Here is a 22674-nt window from a genome sequence, read left to right as displayed (position 1 = left end):
ACTTTGTAGTCCAGGCTGACTTCACATTCACAGAGATCTGCCTGCCTCTGACTCTCAAGTGCTAGAATTAAAGGTTTGTGCCACTACTGCCCAGTAATCCATCTTTCAGTTAGGAAACTTGGTGCTTTTTCTGTTAGCTTGAACGCCCTGTATTTTCTAAGTGGATTTAGATGGTAAATGTATATAAATCTTCAAGTCTTGTATTATACATATTTATTTACCTGGAATAATTTAGAGCTGAGAACAAACACATTAATTTGGTATTACATTAGAATATATGCTATGTTTTGTTATTAACAACAATTAAGTTTCCTGATTTACATTTCTTCCTTGGCCAAAAAAGCTGCAATCTCTGAAGTCTCCTACAAACAATAAAATACTTTAAATTCAGACTTAAATAAATTTGTCATTTATTAGCTATAGTCTCTAATTTGATCAATCCTATTTTCAAATTGCATTTTCTATATGATTATTGAGCAGCCACAATTGTACTTACTTCTTGCATGCATGTGATTTATGTGGTCTTCAGGTTGTGTTAATGTTAATTCAAGAAATGACCGCCAACGATGTGTCAATTGGTCAGTCCTCAGTTACATTTTCTGAAGGATTTTAGAACTATGAAAATGGTTGGCTATAAGCAGCAGAAATGATTGGATCATGTTATGAAATTGTGCCTTACAGCAACATTATCAGCCTTTGTTATAGCATGTAATGAATGACATCATAAATATAATGGTTTCTGGTGTATGTCTTGCTGTTAATTTTCTGTGGTGTAAGAAACAAGTCTTTCCATTTCAGTGAAGTACAAGAAGGAGTATGTCAGGAATTTTCCTAATACTTTGTTATGTTTTTAACAGATAACATTACTGCAGATGGAACATAATTTTGACATTGTAAGTACGTCATATATTTTTAAATGGGGTGTCTAAATTTTATTTTGAGTATTTATTGAATACAAACTCATCTTGTTTTCTAGATGAATCATGCTTGCCGAGCCTTAACATATATGATGGAAGCCCTCCCTCGGTCATCTGCTGTTGTAGTAGATGCCATCCCTGTTTTCTTAGAAAAGGTAGTTATGCTTTTGCCCAACCTTGTCATAAGTACACATGAGGAGTCAAGTTTTGAATTTTTAATTTAGAATCTGTGATGTAATTGAAGTTTGTGTGTTTAACCAGTATTCCAGAAATAAACTAAAAAGAAAACTATTTTATATTTAAAATTATAAGTTATAATATATATACATATACATGTATAAAGTTTAAAAAGTTTAAAGCTAAAACTAATAAATCATAAGATAAGCCTAATTTTATGATTTTTAATGGTACCATTTAACATAGTAACACCAGAGAACAACAATAAGTATTTCACTAAAAATATTACATTGGGGGCTGGTGACCTCTAATGAGTAATAATAGTGCTTGCAGTGTAAACCTGATGTCCCCATTTATTTTTATCTCGTGAATCCACATAAGAGACAGGCTTAGTGCTATATATTGGTAGACTCAGCACTTGAAGAGGGAAAGGAGAGATAAGAAATGAGATGTTTGAGACCTGCTTGAACAGAGTTGAAGGTGAAAACTTACTCTTTAACATTGTCAACTTACTTTTACATGTGTGCTACATGTGTTTTCAAGAGCATAAACAGACAACTTCGATCAGTACCAACAGTGAAAGTTAAAAGAACTGCAACAAGATAGTAGAATTACTAGCTGTTTATATTGATAGCTGAGAAGTTTGAGAAAACGGGTCTTGCTTTTTGCTCCACATAATTGACCAGCGTAGAAAGGAAATTTTTCATACGATCAGTGGCTAGTAGGTTGTTATTTTTTTAATGTACAATAAAACTTAGTTCATATGATTAAATATAATTATTCTGATGAAATATATCTTAAAATTTTAAAACTGGTTAAAAAATATTACATATTAAGGAAAAGTCGTTATTGCTTCCTTGTGTTTTGTTGCTACAGTTGGAATTCTGTTCATGTGGCTGTCTTCTTTACTTTTGTTGAAAGATTACTTTCTTGCTTTTTCTCGAGCTTAGTTTCCTTTTTTTTTTTTTTTTTTTTTGGTTTTTTTGAGACAGGGTTTCTCTGTATAGCCCTGGCTGTCCTGGAACTCTGTAGACCAGGCTGGCCTCGAACTCAGAAATCCGCCTGCCTCTGCCTCCCGAGTGCTGGGATTAAAGGCGTGCGCCACCATGCCCGGCAGTTTCCATTTTTTGTATTGAAGTTTTCCTTTATTATCCTTTGAAGGACTGGGTTTGTGGAAAGATACTGTGTAAATCTGGTTTTGTCATCTTGGTTTTTTCATCTATGGTAATTGAGAGTTTTCCTGGGTATAGTAGCCTGGGCTGGCATTGTGTTCTCTTAGGGTCTGTATGACATCTTCCTAGGATCTTCTGGCCTTTATAGTCTCTGGGGGAGAAGTCAGGTGTAATTCTAATAGGCCCGCCTTTATATGGTACTCGATCTTTTTCCCTTACTGCTTTTAATATTCTTTCTTTGTTTTGTGCATTTGGTGTTCTATGGCCCAGTATAGGGGAATGCCAGGACTGGGAATGGGACTGGGTGGGTTGGGGAGTCGGGGGTGGGGGTAGGGAGTAGTGGATTTTCAGGAAATACTTGAAATGTATATAAAGAATATCTAATAAAATTTATTACATAAATCCTCTATGGGAATATAATTTTCAGATTCTGGTCCTGAGTAAGCTGTTAGGAAACTGTCAGTTATGTTTATAGTGTTACTCAAGGGTAGCTGTTTTCTAGTTTGTTTGGTTGCATATTGGCGGACGTGTGACTACAAGTAGGGGAAGTACAGTGTTCATATAAATAAATAAGGTATTGTAAATAATAACCCTCGATACCCACTTTAATGTCTCTAGCTGCAAGTTATTCAGTGTATTGATGTGGCAGAGCAGGCCTTGACTGCCTTGGAGATGTTGTCACGGAGACACAGTAAAGCCATCTTACAGGCGGTAAGTGTTATTGCTAAAGTGTGGGATTTTGTGTTTTTTTGTTTTTTGTTTGTTTGTTTGTTTGTTTATTTGCTTGTTTTTTGAGACAGGGTTTCTCTTTGTAGCCTGGCTGTCCTAGAACTCACTCTGTAGACCAGGCTGGCCTCGAACTCAGTGATCCTCATGCTTTATAGACCAGGCTGGCCTTGAACTCAGTGATCCGCCTGCTTCTGCCTCCCACATTCTGGGATTAAAGGTGTGCACTATCACTGCCCTGCTTAAGGTGTGTTTTCTTTGTTGTTGAACTACTTTGTGCTAGTTCCTTGACTGTAGCTCTGTAAGATGCACATGCTGCTCTGAAGTACTGTGCTAGACATTTTAATAGTTTTTTATAAAGGATATTATTTTCTTCACTTTAAAACAGTTTTCTATATTTCAGGGTGGTTTGGCAGATTGCTTGTTGTATCTAGAATTCTTCAGCATCAATGCCCAAAGAAATGCACTAGCAATTGCAGCCAATTGCTGCCAGAGTATCACACCAGATGAGTTTCATTTTGTGGCAGATTCCCTACCATTGCTTACCCAAAGGCTAACTCATCAGGTAAAATACGAATGTTTTCTATGTCATGAAAATTTCAAATTTTGAGTTCTTCTAATTGGATGTATATAACACAAAGCATTCTGACCTATGTTTCTGTTGAAATGTGTTGTCCAGTCACATATAATTGTCATTTTTATGGTTTTGGCATATTAACCTAAATGGTTTATAATTTATACATTTAGTAACTTTCTATTGATACTAACTAATGACTTCATCATTGCAGTAATTAAGACGTTACTTTGTGAGATCAGTATTTACTTTTAGCAATATTCCTCTAAAAGGCATTTGGAACAGAGGGCTTAGGTTATGACTAAAAGAGAGAGATTGTCCAGAAATAGAAATGAAAAGTACAGATTTCACTTGTACTGGGGTTGGAGGAAAGCCAGTAGATATGTAAAGGACAAAACGTCAGTGATATAGTTTGAATAGCAGAATTCATATCAGATTCGAATAGAAGAGAGTGAGTGTTATGTCTGGAGGTCAGAGAGAGAAGCAGGTTTTGTCTTTTTTTTTTTTTTTTTTTTTTAACTCTTAGACTTTACTAGTGCTGTTATGACTAGAGGTGCCTTTTAAGGAATCTCCTTTAAAGTTGCTTTTATAACGTATTTTAAACTGTGTGAAAATTAGATGTACAGAGTATTTGAAGGAGTTTTTACAAGGTGATGGGCTCATATTTGTCCCTTATACTTTTGTAGTGATGATGATAGAGGTACTAGTTTCTTACTTTTTTTAAAGCTAACCTAGGCTAGCTTGAACTTAAATACAACCGTGCATCATTTATGCCTGGACAGCTGTTTGCATGTACTTATTCTTTAATATTGCCAACTGCACTTCTCCTGGGTTTCCTTTTTTGAAAGCTCATATCTATTAATGAGGTTATGGAAGTTTAGTGTCAAAGTATGAGTTAAGTGACCGAAGTTACTAACATTTTAAATTAATGAACTTCTTTATTTTCCTTTGTGAAAATTAGGACAAAAAGTCAGTAGAAAGCACTTGCCTTTGTTTTGCACGTTTAGTGGACAACTTTCAACATGAGGAGGTAAGTCTGTTATCTTTGATAATACATTTTTCATATTGTTGAATTGCTAAGTCACAACATAGTAATTTGTCTTCTTTGTATTCATGAAGAACTTACTGCAACAGGTTGCTTCCAAAGATCTACTTACAAATGTTCAACAATTGTTGGTAGTGACTCCACCAATATTAAGTTCTGGGATGTTTATTATGGTGGTTCGCATGTTTTCTCTGATGTGTTCCAACTGTCCAACATTAGCTGTTCAACTTATGAAACAAAGTAAGTACTATTTTTTTTCTATGAATGCAAACTTTATTATTTATGTACCTTTTATAGACCTAAAACCCAGCAGCACTCTACTCCTACAAGGAAGTTGAAAAACATTAACAAAAAGCTTATGCCAGGGCGTCATAAATACTGTGACATGCCATCTCTGGTTTGGTACCCAGCAGAGAATGTGAGACTCTTCAAGGCTTACAAAGCTTCAGGGAGTCCAGGGTCATTTTGAGAGGATTCCCCGGTCTTCCGCCTGGTGGTGGTTCTTGATATACAGTGGCAACAGCACATTTTGAATTCGTGTGGGCCTTAGAGAACCGTTTGAACTTCATGTCCTGCATTTTCCTGAAGAACCAAATCCTAATGGGTCCTTTTGTCAGTTTGAGTGAGTCAGCCAAGGCCTCCAGAGTCTCCTCCTTTGTTCTTAGCCAATTCTTGTGACTAAATCTTTTTGAGTGGTTATCATACTGAATTCTCCAGACACTAAAATCTTCTGGAAATGGAAAGTTAATAGGGAGAATATTTTTATGTTTTGTATTGTAAGTATGGCATAAGACAGAAAATGTGAGCTTGGGATGTTTACCTTATAGTAAGGCCATGAGATTTCAGTGTATTTAAATGGAAGTAGTAAGTATATGAGTATATTTGCATGGCTTCTGTTGTTACAGAGATTCAAATCAACTTAGTAATCCTCAAAGTAACTAAATATTCTGAATGAGTAAGCTAGAGGATGGAAGTCCATAGAGATAATGGTTAAAGTTTCTTCTTTTTTATATGTACAATTGTATTTTTAGTTTTCATGTTTTCTTCTATGTATGAGGTTATTTTGCCCTACTCTGGTGAATGATTGACTTGTAAATAATTGACTACACTTAGTTTAATAGGCTTATGTTTTGCTGATGTTGGCTTTACAGACATTGCAGAAACACTTCACTTCCTCCTATGTGGTGCCTCCAATGGAAGTTGTCAAGAACAAATTGATCTTGTTCCGCGAAGTCCTCAAGAACTATATGAACTGACATCTTTGATTTGGTAAAAATGGGTTGATTGTTCTTAAAAATGTTAATTAACAGTTATAGATGGTGCAGAAAGTTACTAAAATAATTGCACTTTTTACTTTCAGTGAACTTATGCCATGTTTACCAAAAGAAGGCATCTTTGCAGTTGATACCATGTTGAAAAAGGGAAATGCACAGAACACAGATGGTGCAATATGGCAGTGGCGGGATGACCGAGGCCTCTGGCATCCCTATAACAGGATTGATAGCCGGATCATTGAGGTAGTAGTTTCATCGTACCGTTTAAATATGTCTATTTTTGTGGAGAGTGGGTGTAGGGATGGCAAATGGGGAGGTGGTTGTGTGTGTTTAAGTGTGCTCAGTTTTGAATTAACTCAAGATTCTCTCATTTTGTCTCCTGAGAAAGAAGGTCCTCATTCTGTTGAGGTCAGAAAACATGATGTTCTAGTCCTGCTTCTGCTGCTAACTACCTGCTTGGCTTGGAGCAAGTAATCTCAGTTCTTTGTCCCATAGTTTTGTTTCCAAAAGGAAACATTGGAGGGTTAGACTGTGTTTCAAAGCAGGTCTACTATTTCAACCCAGAAGAAATTTCCCAGTGTTTGCTTTTTATACTAATCTCGAAAAAAGTCAAAACAGACTAATTTTCTGTCTTAGGGTGAATGTGAAAATTGTGATAGATTAGTATATAATTCTGTAGTAGTGCAATAGATTTTAATAGCATAAATGGAAGCAATGTTTAAAATGATGGAATTTTTGATAACTCGGTATAAGAGAAAAGAATGAATATACCAAAATGTTAATGACAGTTTATATGTGATTTATGATTTTTTTATTCATGGGAATAATATTAAAGTTTCTCAGGCTGTTAAAGTACTTGAGAGGCCATTCATTTTCTGCTACAAATGTCAGTACATTAAGAGAATTCTTCTAAATTTAATAAACTTTTTAAATTGCAACCATATTTATCCCTCTTGTAGTATTTTAAATATGTGTTCTAGTTTCTAAAAGTTTTTACTGGAGGAACTCAAAATTCAGAACCGTTTTGCTTTTATGAGAGTTAATTGTTGACTGGTGTGCCACAACTGCTAGCGTTCTTAGTTTCTAACCTTAAGTGTTTTCTTTTTAGCATTCTCCTGCTAATAATTCCATCTTTACAATTAGTTTACTCTCTATTTCCAGATAGGTATTCCATTCTGTCAAGGAGTCTCAGCTTAGGTTGGACATTGTATAAAGAGTGCTTGATTGTTTGTTTTTAAAGTGATAGGTTATTGCTGTATAGCTTAAGCTGTTTTTCAACCTGGAAAACTTCTGCCTTAACTTTTGCCTGAGCGCTGGGATTTCAGAAGTGCAATTAGCATATGTAGCATTTTTTAACTTCTAGGATGGATGTCTAAAGTTAAATAATAGTCTTTTCTGTGTAACGCTTGCATGGTGATTATTAATCTTAGATTGTAGTTTTAGTTGTGTGTCTTACAGGCTTAGAACAACATGTAAATGTGAGGTTGTCTTTTTTTTATCTGAGGACGATTTCTACAAGGTGTTTGACTTAAGTTTAGTAGGTTACTAGAAGTGTATCAGGTAAAAGTGTTTTATAACAATTGGAGTTCTAAGTATGTTATGTAAAATTTCTTTTACAATACATTTTTTTTTCTAAATGCAAATGGTATCTTCATGACAGTTATGCTGTATTTTATATTTACCTGGACATTTGTATCACTAGTATTGTATAGAGTCCATGGTTTGGTTTAATTTAAAATGATTTGTTAAACTACTGAGTTTTGTCACCAACTGTACTAAAATTTCCACATTCTGTCAGTTTACCAGCCTCATAAAATTCATTTATAATGTAGCATCTGTCCCTGCTGTACTTGGGTAATGGATTTCTACATGTTTATATTCAAGGCTTCTTTCTCTTTGCTCTCAGGCAGCCCATCAGGTCGGTGAGGATGAGATAAGCTTGTCCACTCTGGGACGAGTTTATACTATTGATTTTAATTCTATGCAGCAAATCAATGAAGACACGGGAACAGCACGTGCCATTCAGAGAAAACCTAACCCCTTAGCCAATACTAACACTAGTAAGTATTCTTTGACTTAAATAGAGCTTTACTGTTGTGATTTATTTATTTTACATACATTTTGAGTATGAGTGTATGGGCACACATGATCCACAACATGCACAGAGGATAACTGAAGAGCTATTTCTCTTGCAGTAGTACCATGTAGGTTCTAGTCTTTAGGCTTGTTCTCAAGCACCTTGACTTATTTGCCTTCTTGCTGGATCTGTAATGGTTTTTTGTTTACCTAGTAACAGTTGCGTATCATTAATTAAGGAGGGACAAGTTAGTTGAATAATGTGATATATTTCACTAGAACCCATGCCTCAGTTAATATGAATAAGCCAAGTATTACTACTCTTTAAATGATGTCTTGGAATGCCTGTTAGAAATAATGCAGGTGTTCATTGCACCTTACCAGAAAAGGACTAGGTAGGAAATGTTGGAGGCTTCTTAGGTCATAACAGTCTGTATACTATGTAACACTATTGTACACTCAAAGCTTTCATGTTATGCAGTGTAAACAAATGGACCTTACAAAACAAAGGGACATTCAAAATATGTAAACATAGTTGGCAACTCCCTTTTTCATAATTTTCATTACATTCTCCTTACATATATTCTTTGATGAACAAAATACATTCTTTTGCACTCTGTTAATTTTTCTTACCTGTATTTTAGTGGGTTAGTATTTCTTAGACTGTTGTATGACAAGGAAGTAGTATATAGTTAGTACAGTGATGCTTTCATCTGGTAAGAATAATCTCCTAATGCTATCTTTGTATGCTCTAGTGGATTGTTTGTTGTATAATGAAAAAAGTTGCATAGCATTTCAAATAGTTGCTTGGCCAAATACTTTGTTTTATTTTCTGTGCTTCTATAGTACTGGTCACTTCAGAACTGTACATTTTTTAAAATAACAGGTGGATATTCAGAGTTAAAGAAGGATGATGCTCGAGCACAGCTAATGAAAGAAGATCCGGAACTGGCTAAGTCTTTCATTAAGACCTTGTTTGGTGTTCTCTATGAAGTGTACAGCTCCTCAGCAGGCCCTGCGGTCAGACACAAGTGCCTTAGAGCAATTCTTAGGATAATTTATTTTGCTGATGCTGAACTTCTGAAGGATGTTCTGAAAAATCATGCTGTTTCAAGGTGTGTTCATGGAAATAGTAAAAATGCTTTTTTAGGAATTTAAATTGAAGTACTTTTTTTAAAAAGGAATTTCTAAATCTTTGTACAGAAAAAAAATGAGTAATATTAAATGTCTTTTTAAACTTAATTTTAATTAAAAATAAAACTGAATTTAATAAAAATTTTATTTGGTAAATTGGAGTTGAATTTTGTTCCTGAATTTTGAGGACTATTACCAAAAATAATCACCAACTTTAGATTATTCACAAATGCTTTTCTTTTTTAGTCACATTGCTTCCATGCTATCCAGCCAAGACCTGAAGATAGTAGTTGGAGCTCTTCAGATGGCTGAAATCCTAATGCAAAAGTTACCTGATATTTTTAGTGTTTACTTCAGGAGAGAAGGTAATGCCATTTTTAACAGTAAGTTAATGATGAATAGGTTAATTTAGATAGAATTTCATGTGACACATTCAGTGTCTATAAGGAAAATATCTGTGCACCTGAGATGTTTTAAGAGTTTGTGTATTTTGTTGAAGTACAGGATTATTGTGATTTGCTATGATTGATGCCTAATTTTCAGTGTCTCCCCTGCCCCCATATACACTCACGATTGCAGTGCATCATGGCAGTAGATCAAAACAATTCAAATGTTTGAGGATATATCTTTGGATTGAGAATGTATGTGACTGGTACCGTAAGAGAGCATTTGATCCTTTAGTACTGGATTAACTGATAGTTGTAAGGTTTCATGTGAATGCAACTGAGCATAGGTGCTCTTAACGAGCAACCAAGTACTCTTTCTTAACCAATGAGCCATCTCTCCAGTCCTTGATTATTCTTTTTTCCTCTTATTGAGGAAATAGGGTTTTTTTCCTCTTACATAACATCCTGATTATGGTTTCCCCTTCCAGTTCCTCCCCTATTCCCCTTTCATTGGAATCCACTTTCTGTTTCTCATAGAAAATAAATAGGCTTCTAAGGGATAATAATCAAATAAATTATAATAAAATAAAGCTAAACACATCAGAAGAAGACAAAACAAACAGACAGAATAGGCATAAGAAACAAAAGGCATAAGAAACATGCAGAGACTCATTCATACACTTAGGAATCCCATAAAAACACTAAAGCGATAGCTATAATATTTCTGCAAAGGACCTGTAGAATAAAAAAAAGAAAACATGATACAAATAAAACAGCAATAACTCAGAATTGGGAGGGAAAATTGAGGAGTTCTGACATGACATCGAGACAAAGATTCTATTTTCTACCCTTGAAAGATGTTGTGTTCACTTTCGGTTGGCTGTCTACTGCTGGGATTCAGCCTACCCTTAGGAGTAGTTTGTTTCCTCAGGGACATTCCTTTGGAGTATACTAAGTTTTCATTTGCAAGTGATTATCAATTGGAAATAGTTTTAGGGTTAGGCATGGGGGTGCATTTCTACTTTTTTCGCTGTAGGACTCCATCTGATACAGACTTAATGCTGGCCTGTAATTGCTGCTACAGTCTCTGAGTTATATGTGTGCTGATCTTACTGATTTAGAGGACATTGATTGCTTGGTGTCCTCTATCCTTTCTGGCTCTTAAATTATTTCCACCTCTTAACACTAATTTCCCTGAGCCCTGAAGTGGGAGAGATTTGATGGAGACAATCCATTGAGGCTGAGTGTTCCAAGGTCTTTCAGTTCTTCTATGTCTGGCTGTGGGTTTCTCTATTTGTTGCCATCTGCTACAGGAGGAAACCTTTTGTTTTTGTGTTTGTTATTGAGACAGATTTCCAGTGTGTATCCTTAGATCAGAAATCAGAAATCTGTCTGCCTCTGGCCTCCTATGCCACCACAGCTGGCTAAGAGGAAGCAATGGTGGCTGAACAAGGCTTGATCTGCTAATTTGGCTAGAGTCAACCCCTTTTTCATATATTGGGCTTTTTATCTTTTTTTTTTTTTTTTTCTTTTGAAACTATGATAGATAGGCCAACACAATGAAAACAGAAGTTTTTTCTTTAAGTTCTTAAAATTATCTTTGGGCACAATGGTACCCTTAAATCAAAAAGGAGCACTGATCTCTTGACTTCTTAGTGAGCTACTTAGTGAGACAGTATCTCTAAGAAACTAAATAAAATTATCTTTGTTCAAATAACAATTTAAAAAAAAAAAGATATAGCAATATTTTTGTATGACCCAGAGGTGACTGTTACAAGTCAGGTACATGTGCAGGCTCACATACACTTAGTTTCTAGATGCATGAAATATTTAGCAACATATTTTTGTCTTCACTCTCAGATTCTCTTTTGTCTTACTTGTGTTTTTAGATTTATCCACTTTTTGTTTTGCTTTTGTTTCTTCTTATTTTTCTGGTTTAGAAGTAAATGAGATCTACTTGTTCGCTTACATCTCCATCCCATGCCAAGGTGATTTTTGTTAAACTTAGAAAATCTGTTATACTATCAGATTCTATTTTCTACCCTCAACGTATATCTGTAGCATATACATAATGGGCTTTGGCTTCTCACAGCTAGGTCATGCTGCTCATAAAAAGACTAAAGTTTTATGTTAACTTTTTTCTCTGAATGTCTTGTTTTCCTCCCATTTTGAGCTTGTTTTTCCTGTAGCGTGCTCTAGCTTCCTGTATTTCTGTTTTGTGAGCTCATTAGTTACTGGAATCTTCAGGAAAATGTATCATTTGAGTCATTTAGTCTGCCTGTTACTGTGTCCTCAGTACCTAGCATAGCTTTTGCATAAAATGTAGTTTTGAACCAAGTTTAAATCAGGTTCTGCGCCCCCCCTCACTCCCCAAGAGAATATAATAGGTATGGTAGTCTATGCCTTTAATCCCAGCATTTGGGAAGTAGAGGTAGCCAAATCTCTTGAGTTTGAGGCCAGCATGATCTACATGGAAAATTCTAGGAAGCTGGAGCTGCATAGATCCTTCACAACACTCAAACAAAAGAAAACACCAGCAACAAAAATTTAATGAAAGAGTGGGACTTTACTCCCCAAAAACGCTTCTACATTCAAATTTCTCCCACAGATTTTTCATGTGTTTAACACAAACTTTCTTGGTTATCTGAGAGAGAGACAGAGAGATAGACTTTCGCTTATAGGAACCCTTTCTCCTCTCACAAATGCGTCCTTATTCTGATGATGGATGATCACCACTTTTCTCCATAGCCCTTTCTGGATAGTAGTCTTCTTTTTGAAGCTGATTGTTTTATAGGAGTTTGGTTGGAAGATGAGAAGACATTCAATAAAAATATCTCTTAATTTATTTTTCCTGATCTGAATCAAGATGAAACTTGGGCCTTTTCTCTGCCTCGTGCTTCTCTCCCCAGCTTCCTCCCTCCTGGCTTTATTTCTAGTTTACCATTTACATTCTAGTTTAACATTCAGGAATTTTGTAGTGGTAGGAATTTTGTCGTGGTGGGTGTTGTTCTTGTCTCCTGATTAAACTGACTTCTTTTTGTCCCTGTTGCCATGAAGGTGTGATGCATCAAGTAAAACATTTAGCAGAATCAGAGTCTTTGTTGACAAGTCCCCCCAAGGCATGTACAAATGGGTCAGGATCCCTGGGATCTACTACACCAGCCAGCAGTGGTACTGCAACAGCAGCAACCAACGCCTCTGCTGATCTGGGGTCACCTAGCTTGCAGCATAGCAGAGATGATTCTCTGGATCTGAGTCCTCAAGGGTGAGTTTTGATGTGTTTATTAATGTATCTTGCCTGTATTTATGTTGATATCCATGACTCTTACTGTGAATAGAAGATGTGAGAGTGGATTTTTCTTTTTTCTTTTTTGGTGGTGGTGACTGTATGTACAATATCATAAAATACTGACAATTACCTCTACCACTGAAGTATTTACTTGACCCTTCTGTTCTTTAGAATAGAAAGAAAATAACTTTTAAAAAGCTACACTGAGCCCCTGTTTGTAGGTGTAAGGTACATGAAATGCATACTTACCATTTACCCCAGGAAAATGAAGTTCAAACACATTAGGTTTGTTTACATACATCATAGCTGTAGTATCTTAGCCTGTTTCATAGTTTTGCATTTACTTTGTACTGTTGTATAAATGCTTTTGTGATATCAAGATATTGATGTAGTGGGAAATAAAAAATTATAGGCAATATCTTCCTCAAGCATGGCTGTTTCCTAAAGGTAAGGTAAAATCATTTGTGCCTGCTCTGCTGTTGGTCTATATACTGTGTTGGAAACCCTTAATTTTCTTCATTGTCACTGCATTAGAAGGTCACACTAGTGCTTTTATATGTCTCTTATGTTTAGAAACTGGAACATTGCCATCTGACTTGTATGTGATAATCCACATTCATTTCTGAAATTTGCCCAGGTTAATAGTTTGTTTTTCTTTTGCTGCAAAATACATCATAAAGTTTTTTTTTAAACTTTTTTTTTTTTATTATATAAATATGGGTGTTTTTGTCTGCATGTATGGTTCTACCTCATGTTCATGCAGGCCAAAAGAGGCTTGGCTCCTGGGACTGGAGTTATTATATAAGGTGGTTGTGAGCTACCCTATAGGTACTGGGAATTGAACTCAAGTGGCTGCTAGGAGCCAAAGCTAATGTTCTTAACTGCTGAGTTCACTTTTCTAGCTCCTGTAAAATATATCTTGGTAAAACATTATTACTGGGATCCTAAAATTAAATCAGTAAAACCTCAAACAACTATTGTATATACAGCTGGCTAGATTGCTGGAGTTGGGTGTTTGAGGGAAGAGTCCAGTTTGCTGTCAGTGTGTGGCAACGACATAAGTCAGTTTAATCAAAAGGCTGCCCAGGATTGGGTGGTGGTCACTTAGAACATTAATCCCAGCACTTGGGAGGCAGAGGCAGGTGGAGCTCTTGAGTTATTAGCCCAGCCTGTTCTACAGATCCAGGACAGTCAAGAGTAAACGAAGAAAACCCTATCTTGAAAAAGGTCTGGTTTTGGCTGGTTGCTAATTCACTTCTTCTGGCCGCTCCTCTCTCCCAAGTGTTGGGATTACCAAGTGAAACATTCTTCTTGTTTCAAAAATTGTTTTGTTATGTGTGTGTGCCTTATATGTATGTCCACTGTAAATGTGCAGGTGTCTTCAATGGTTAGAAGAAAGCATCAAATGTCCTAGAATTAAGATTGTGAGCCTCCTTGTGGGTGCTTGGAATAAATTCCAATTCCTGGAAGAGAAACAAATGCCTTTAACTCTTAATATGATCTCTTTGATCCTTCCACATGAAACAGTTTTCATTTATAAGTTGTAGTGCATTTCTTTCCTGAAAGTCTGTTTTTGTTGGTTATATATTTGAATACATAAAGCTTATTTCATAGAATTATCACAGTCTGGGGTGTTTTTCCCTATAAAATTTTTTATTTGAATTATTTAAATGTTATTTGAGCCGTAGATAACTGAACTAGAAGAGTTTTATTAATTTTCATTTTTTTTTAAGTAATCACATTTGTTCATTCATGTTCTCTGGTGCCAATGTGGAAGTCAGACATTTTGCAATAATTGGTTCACTCCTTTTATTAGGTGGGTCCTTAAGATCATATTCAGGTTGTCTTGCTTGATGGCAAGTTCCTTTACCCATGGAACCATCTTTCTGTCCCCTAGAATGTTCATTCATTTGCCTGTCTTTTGTACCTTTGTTATTAAATGATTTCAGAAGTATTTCTAATGTTGTTAAAAGCAGCAGCTTGCAAAAGTGTGATAATAGTGCATTGTAGTATTGATTAGAATAAAGCCTATGGACAGATGAAGTAAAGCCCACCTTCCACTCAGAACCATGGAGGAGAGTCATAGATTGAAGGTCCAGCCTGAGGTAATTTGGAGACTCTGTCTCAACAGTTAAATGAAACATGAAGAAAAAGAGATGTGCTGATAATTCAATGAACATGTAGTTATCCTTCCAAATAGATCATCAATTAACAGATTATTATATGTAAAAAAACAGTTATGGGAGTTGTTATGTATTTTTCATGTTATTGTTCCATGCTTTTGTCTATGATACAGTAAGTAATCAGAATATTTTTATAGTATGAACATTAAGTACCATGTGTATTTTGTTGACAGTTATATTAGAAGAGAAATAAGATACTCATGCTTCTTCTTTTTTTTTTTAATCAGGTTGGTCTTCATAGTTTTGTTTAATGCATTATATTTTATAAAATTGGGTATGAAGAAAACTAGGCCTTTAGTTTTTTATTTAGCAGTTAGTAATTCATTTTCTGTCTCTATTCCCCAAGGAATATGACTGTCCATGAGAGTCCATATTAATTAAGTCAGAGAAATTTGTTGGGTCATAGCTGGGTCCTTGTGTGGTAATTACTAACTTCATCATTGTTTTTACATGCAACAGTCGATTAAGTGATGTTCTCAAGAGAAAACGACTGCCAAAACGAGGGCCAAGAAGGCCAAAATATTCCCCTCCAAGAGATGATGACAAAGTAGACAATCAAGGTGAGACCTCTGGTGAGATGATTGGGAAATGGGGGAGGAAGTGATGAATAAGGTTCTTATGACTTGCTGTTCTTAATTCAGTTTCTATATTAAGATTGAAGCCTCTTAAATTTTTATTTATTTATTTATTTATTTATTTAAATTTTGGTGAAATGATTTGAATTTAATTCTTTTCTCTTTATAGCTAAAAGCCCCACCACTACTCAGTCACCTAAATCTTCCTTCCTGGCAAGCTTGAATCCAAAAACATGGGGAAGGTTAAGCGCACAGTCCAACAGCAACAACATCGAACCAGCACGAGCTGCAGGAGTTAGTGGTCTTGCCAGAGCAGCCTCAAAAGACACCATATCCAATAATAGGTAAAGTGTGTGCTGGGGTTTGGGTTGAAAGGTCTCAACATGATTGTATTGAGCATGTTCATCCCATACTAGGGCTGACATGGACTTGGTTTATTCCACTCTCAACCCAAAAGATAAGTTACATTCTTACGAGGATGTATACATTTGCCTATGTGTTCAACCCTGTAAACCCTGTAAAAACCATAGCATAGCAATAATACAGCCAGTTGACTGGTTAGTTTTGTTTTATGTGGAACATTTTCCTGAATTGTGTGTGCTTGCCATTCTGTTTATACTTCTTAATTTGAAGATTTGTAGCTGAGAGTAGCTACTTTTTAAAAAAGTACTTGGATCCGTGTCAAGATACTAATTTCTTATCAGTGGGTTATATGGAAATGCTTATCAGTGGGTCATAGGAAATACACTGGATACCGAGTACCTGTGAAAACCAATTCCTCTATTAAAAAAAAAAACATTTTTTCCAGTGGCATTTTATTTTAAAGATAACTTCATTTGATTGAGTTGGCTGCTGAGTCTCTGAATTAAGGAGAATAATTAAGCAAATGTATTTTTAAGGTTTATAAATAGCCAGGTCACATGCTTGGGCATACCTCATTTTTTACCTCATTTCTTTAGGGAACAGTGATGGACAGTATTAGATATATATGTCCTTTATTCAGTTATTATATAAATCTGTATTTGGGTATGAACAGTTAGGAAGTTAGAACATCTTCGTTCACCTAATGACGAAATACATTCCAAGTACCTAAGCAATTTTTTAGCTACATTTTGAGAATGAAGCTGGATTTGCTTTATCTGAGTCATAATAATGATAGTAGGCCAGTAAGAGTTTTGAGTGTAGCTGTTTTAATGAAGGCTGTATTATTTCTTTCATATATGTATATGTATTAAGTACTTGTAGAGGTCCCAAACAATTTGGTTCTCCCAGGCATTGAACTCAGAACCATAACCTTCTGAAATATCGTACTTACACTTCTAATCTGACTTTGGGGTGTGTGTGTGTGTGTGTGTGTGTGTGTGTGTGTGTGTATTAACCTATCCAGAGACATTAATATCTCCTTTTTCCTTGTTGTAGAGAAAAAATTAAAGGCTGGATTAAGGACCAGGCACATAAATTTGTTGAGCATTATTTTAGTTCTGAGAATATGGATGGAAGCAACCCTGCCTTGAATGTCCTTCAGAGACTTTGTGCTGCTACTGAACAACTCAACCTCCAGGTACTGTCTGTGTCCAGCGCATTGCTGGGACATCAGTTGGGTGGTATTTGCAGAAACTTAGCTTTCTACAATTAATTTCTTCCAACCCTTGTCCATTGCCATGATTCATCTACAGTACATACTGAAAACCTTGCCATGTCTTTCTATTCTTTGTGTTGCCTATTTCTTGACAAATGACAAAATTTCAGGAATGTCCCCTTTTCTAAATACTCATAACCACCTCCATCTGCAGACTCATTGTATTTACTTGACTGAAAGATTCGAGGCTTTATTGGGGGCCCTTTGTTTGTTTCGTTGTTTCTTGGTTTCTTTGTTTTTTAATTTTACTTATTTTTTTTTTTTTTTGCACTTAGTGTATTTTTTGTTCTTATTTTCTAAGTTATTTCATAGACATTTTAGGCTTATTAACTTAAAGCCATATCACAATTTATCATTTTTAATGTGGCTTTCTAAAAGAGCCTTATTCTAATTTTAAACAGTTATTAAAGTATCAGGTGTACAAAGTCATGGCCTAATCCGTTCATAAATGTATATTTTGTGCATTGATTCTATTCTAATTTTTTCTTTTTCTTTTTTTTCTTTTTTTGGTTTTTCGAGACAGGGTTTCTCTGTGTAGCCCTGGCTGTCCTGGAACTCACTCTGTAGACCAGACTGGCCTCAAACTCTATTCTAATTTTCTATCCATTGCCCCTTCTTGTTCCCCTCTCTCCTGGTTCTCAAGTAGCAGCTGTTGTACTTCTGTGCTTCTGTTTTTAAGTGTGTTATATTCATAGTAGAGGTAGCATGTCCTAATTTGCTTAACATAGTGGTCCTTCCAGTTAATGACACAATTATGTAGAAGATATTTTAACACCATTTAACAAAATGGTAGTAGGTTCCTTCCTAGGACTTCCATTGGCTTTTAACCAGGTTTAGACTATCAGGAATGAGTTTCCTCTTGTGGAGTGGGCTTCAGATCTAAGCAGAGAATTAGCCCACTAGTGCTCCAGCCACTGTTGTACCAGTGGATACATCTTGCCTTGCTGGTTGGTATTGTAACTCAGGTTCATAGCTGGCTAGTGTTTTTTTTGTTTGTTTTGATTTTAAGGTATTGAGAAAAAATTCTTTTTGGGAAATATGAATTGTACTGTTTAAATCATTATAGAATCTTTTTCTCCATTCTTCTAGGTGGATGGTGGAGCTGAGTGCCTTGTAGAAATCCGTAGCATAGTCTCAGAGTCAGATGTTTCTTCATTTGAAATCCAACATAGTGGGTTTGTGAAACAACTGTTGCTGTATTTAACATCTAAGAGTGAAAAGGATGCTGTCAGCAGAGAGATCCGGTTAAAGCGTTTCCTTCATGTATTTTTTTCTTCTCCAGTAAGTTAATAATGCTCATGGGTACTAAAAGTCAGAGCTAGCAAGTGGGTGTATTTGTGTCCCAGTAGAAGTATACTGTGTGTTGCTTATTCAGTTAGACTCCTTAGACATTTATTGACAAAGTCTTACTATGTAGATGAGGCCGATTTGTGAGTCTCAGGTGCTGGGGTTAAAGATACGGATCTGCCGTATCTGGCTCTTCAAAAAAAATTTTTGTGTCATAAAATAAGTAGTAAAATGAAGCTAGACAGGAAGCCCATGATTAGATCTCAGCACTTGTTGGACAAGTTAAGATGATTAGATACACAGTGAATTTTAGACCCTTTCTAAAATACAAAATAGAAATTCCCTCCTCCCCACTCCCAGAAACCTGAAGCCCACATCAACTTTGTTATCTTACTTTGCAGGATAACCATTAATAGTAGTCTCATTTATCAATATTTGTTGGCCATTTGATAGGCAGTTAAAGTATTATTGTGCTTAACAATCATTTCTATAATGTAGATTACAGTGGCAGGTCTATAGTAAGCTCCTCTTTTCCTTTTGGTGCCTGTGTGTTAGAACAAGAGATAAACCACTCTTGGGCACTGCAGATTAGACCTCCTGCTGCAACTGTTAGAGAAGGCATAAGTCAGGAAGTTGTTTTCTGCATTGGTGGTGTAATGTGCTTAATGATTACTGCTTATTAGCAAAACTGCTTTTAAGTGTTTAGACATTTTTGAACAGTGTTTATATTAGTTTAAGTTGTGTGACTACCTAAAGACAGAAATGGTATTTATTGGAATCAAGGTAGGATATTATCAGGTTTTTGGTTTTGGTTGTTGTTTTTAAATCTTTATTTTCGCAAGCACGTGGGTGCAAGTGTGGGATATACCTTACTTAAGATTGTATATGTTCATAATCTGTTATCTGATATTTAGAACTCTGTCTGCAATCTGTTACCTGATACTTTTCCAGCTGAATGAGGCTTAATTTTTGTATGCTTCAGTCAGGTGGCGGTTCAGTACTCTTTGTCATACACAAAGAATTTACTTTAGCGATAAAACACTAATATTGTTAGTAAAAGAAGATGGAGAAGAGCATAAATAATCTCATACCTGTATGGATTGGATTTCACCCATTTGTAACTACTATTCCTCTGAGTCATTTGGTTTCATGAATTTTGAAGAAGAATTGTGGGATGTATAAAAAATTATTTTGCATGAAATAAGTTACTTGTGTGGTAGGGACTGGGAAGATAGATCAGTGGTTAAGAGCATTAGCTCCTTTTTCAGAGGATATAGGACCAATTCTCAGTACCCACATGGTAGCTTACAGTGGTTTTAACTCCAGTTCTAGAGGATCCAGCACCCTCACACAGACATACATCTAGGTGAAACACCAGTCAGTGCACATAAATACAATGGAAGAAGATGAAAATGAACAAGGGACTTGGAATCGCTGTCATAATGAAGTCTGTCATAAGAGATAAGAAAGTTAATAGATAAATCTCCACTTGTGAAACTGCTTATTAAAGTGTTTTGCTGTGGAGTGTTGACTTCAGAAGGCTGTGGTTAATGGTTTTTGTTTTGTTAAATATATAACTAGCTTCCTGGAGAAGAGCCTGTTGGAAGAGTAGAACCAGTGGGCCATGCGCCTTTGCTGGCATTGGTTCACAAGATGAACAACTGTCTCAGCCAAATGGAGCAATTTCCAGTCAAAGTACATGATTTCCCTAGTGGGAATGGAGCTGGAGGAAGGTAAGGACCATTACCTGGGTATGTCCACTTGCCACCAGAATTGTGAAGGAAAATGTGGTGAGAGGTCTGGTAAGGTGTTGGTCTTTCTTAGGTACAGTGTTCTTTAATGACTTAAGTAATTTGTGTCAATTAATTAAATGCATTTTTTTATTTAAGATCATGCAATGTATTTTTTTTTTGTTTTTTTGTGACAAGGTTTCTTTGTGTACCTCTGGCTGTCCTGGGAATCAGATCTGCCTGCATCTGCCTCCCAAGTGCTAGGTGTGACACCATGCTCAGCCCATACCATGTATTTTAACAACTAATTTTTTTGTTTGATTGTTTGTTAATTTTTTGTCCTTGGCTGTTCTAGAACTTTTTCTATAGCTGCCTCTGCCTCCTAAGTGCTGGGATTAAAGACATGCACCATTAACTGCCAGCTAACAACTAATATTTTTTTAAAAATATGTAAATCAGTGACTGAGAAGACAAACATTCAAAATTTATAAGTTGATATGTTTTAATATGTAATGATTCTTTAATTTTGCTTTTGCATATTGGCAATAAAATATTCTGACTCTTTTGATCAGTTCTATTTTGATGGGCTATAGCATGTAATTATCCATTTTCAAGATTGACTTCCAATAAAAATTTGTTATTCTTAGTGGTTTTAAGAACTTGTAAGATACTAGAGACAGTTTAATTAATTTGTTAGGGAATTCTGTAAGTTTTCTGGAGTATTTTTATTGAAAATGTAAGTTAATCCACATTCTCACTTAAAATTTTGAATCAAAACAGTATCTATATTCCTTCACAGTATGACTGAAGTTGTTTTCTACTTAGAAATATTACATCTAATATAATATTATACTGTCTTAGAATAGTTTTATGAAACAAAGGGACAACACAAAATACGGTGGTATACCTGTAATCCAAGGAAAAACCCAAGGAGGGGGAATACTGTTTTTTTCTTTTACAAGTAAAAACATAATACAAAATAAAAACTAACCTTCAGTTTACTTTGCTCCATCTCTTTAAATGAATTGCTATAAGGAGGGGGAAATGGATCTTGGAATTCAGAGCTAGACTGGGCTATTTAAACTCAAAAACATAAACCGAACCCAAAAAAGCCGGAGATTTTTCCATTTTGTCTAAGTTCATATGAATTATGCTTGTTTAATATTTACATGCTCCCTGGAGTTGTATAAAATAACTACATTTTCAGTTTGACAATATCTGACTTGTTGGAACCTTTTAACAGGAAGAAATATTTAAAAGTATGAAATTTGTTCAGCCAGGCGCATGCCTTTAATCCCAGCACTTGGGGAGGCAGAGGCAGGCGGATTTCTGAGTTCGAGGCCAGCCTGGTCTACAGAGTGAGTTCCAGGACAGCCAGGACTACACAGAGAAACCCCGTCTCGAAAAAAACCAAAACAAAAACCAAAACCAAAACAAAAAAACGACAACCAAATAATCAAAACAACAGACATTTGTTCAAAAGTATGTAGCAAAGTAAATTTGAATAATTAATTTTCATATTACTAAGTTATGTTTTTATTTTTATAAGCCAAAAAATAGAGGATTCCCCCCCCCCCCCATTGGTCTTTCAATAGAATTTAGTAGGAAAGGATAAAATACTGCAGAGGTGAGTGTACCCAGACAGTTGAAGAGTTCTTATTTCCAGAGGAACAATCCAGTAGGTACAGCATTTCATTGAGGTCAGTTTTTATAACACCCTTGATAACATGAATTCACAGTGCCTAGAGATCATGTTTACTTCATGCTTTTCATATGCATGAAAACCCACTCATTTAGTTATTTGTAATAACTTGTATTGAGTAATTTGAGTTGTTGATGAATCTTAGTTAAATAAGTTGACTGTGAAAATAATAGAATAACCTTTTTTCGTAAATTATCTTGAGCTTTTCTCTCAACAGAGGATCACAAGCTTTAAAATTTTTCAACACACATCAGTTAAAATGTCAGTTACAAAGACACCCAGACTGTGCAAATGTGAAGCAGTGGAAAGGCGGGCCTGTCAAGATTGATCCCCTGGCTCTGGTGCAAGCTATTGAGAGATACCTTGTGGTTAGAGGTATTTTCCGTATGTGTACTTTACTTCTGTGTTTATGAAAGTAGCCTTAAAGGTTATTTCCCTGTTTATTACTGTTCTTCATAAACTTTAGGTTGTAGGAACCTCTGGTCCTGTCAGAAATAGGCATATGTTGAACTTGCTTAATAGGCAGAATGTTTTATATATTAGAATGTTTCTTTTTTATAGATCAGAATGTAACAGTAACTACTACTTCTGACACCTAAAATTGCTATATAACTTTTTTTTTTTTTTTTTTTTTTTGGTTATTCAGGACATGGTATAGCAATAGAAGACGATGAGTACAGTGATGCTCATTGTTCAGATGAAGAAATAGATGAGTCTCTGGTAAGGTCCTTTTCACATGTCTTGTATTGAACACTTACCATGCTGTATCTGATTTAGCTTTCTATGAT

At 35.5% G+C, this 22674-nt stretch overlaps 1 protein-coding gene across 20 annotated transcripts in view; it reads left to right on the top strand.

Moving 5' to 3' along the window:
• Trip12 (thyroid hormone receptor interactor 12) overlaps positions 1-22674 on the top strand; it is a 119025-nt gene that overhangs the window by 74017 nt on the left and 22334 nt on the right. For 7 of the 20 annotated variants that reach the window (XM_029538456.1, XM_029538461.1, XM_029538460.1 and 4 more), the window contains 18 exons: positions 858-893; positions 977-1072; positions 2885-2977; positions 3396-3557; positions 4528-4596; positions 4686-4851; positions 5763-5880; positions 5972-6131; positions 7792-7945; positions 8848-9076; positions 9342-9460; positions 12539-12746; positions 15413-15513; positions 15698-15872; positions 16948-17089; positions 18257-18448; positions 20036-20187; positions 22089-22261. In XM_029538456.1, coding sequence (XP_029394316.1) covers positions 858-893; positions 977-1072; positions 2885-2977; positions 3396-3557; positions 4528-4596; positions 4686-4851; positions 5763-5880; positions 5972-6131; positions 7792-7945; positions 8848-9076; positions 9342-9460; positions 12539-12746; positions 15413-15513; positions 15698-15872; positions 16948-17089; positions 18257-18448; positions 20036-20187; positions 22089-22261 — 2545 coding nt within the window. The remainder of the gene's footprint in view (positions 1-857; positions 894-976; positions 1073-2884; positions 2978-3395; positions 3558-4527; positions 4597-4685; positions 4852-5762; positions 5881-5971; positions 6132-7791; positions 7946-8847; positions 9077-9341; positions 9461-12538; positions 12747-15412; positions 15514-15697; positions 15873-16947; positions 17090-18256; positions 18449-20035; positions 20188-22088; positions 22262-22674) is intronic. The other 13 variants (XM_021199400.2, XM_021199398.2, XM_021199392.2 and 10 more) reach the window with 5 other exon arrangements.

Source organism: Mus pahari, chromosome 5 (genome assembly GCF_900095145.1).
Source record: "Mus pahari chromosome 5, PAHARI_EIJ_v1.1, whole genome shotgun sequence".
Taxonomy (NCBI): domain Eukaryota; kingdom Metazoa; phylum Chordata; class Mammalia; order Rodentia; family Muridae; genus Mus; species Mus pahari.
Note: the sequence above shows the minus strand (reverse complement) of the source record. Positions and strands in the feature narration are given on the sequence as shown.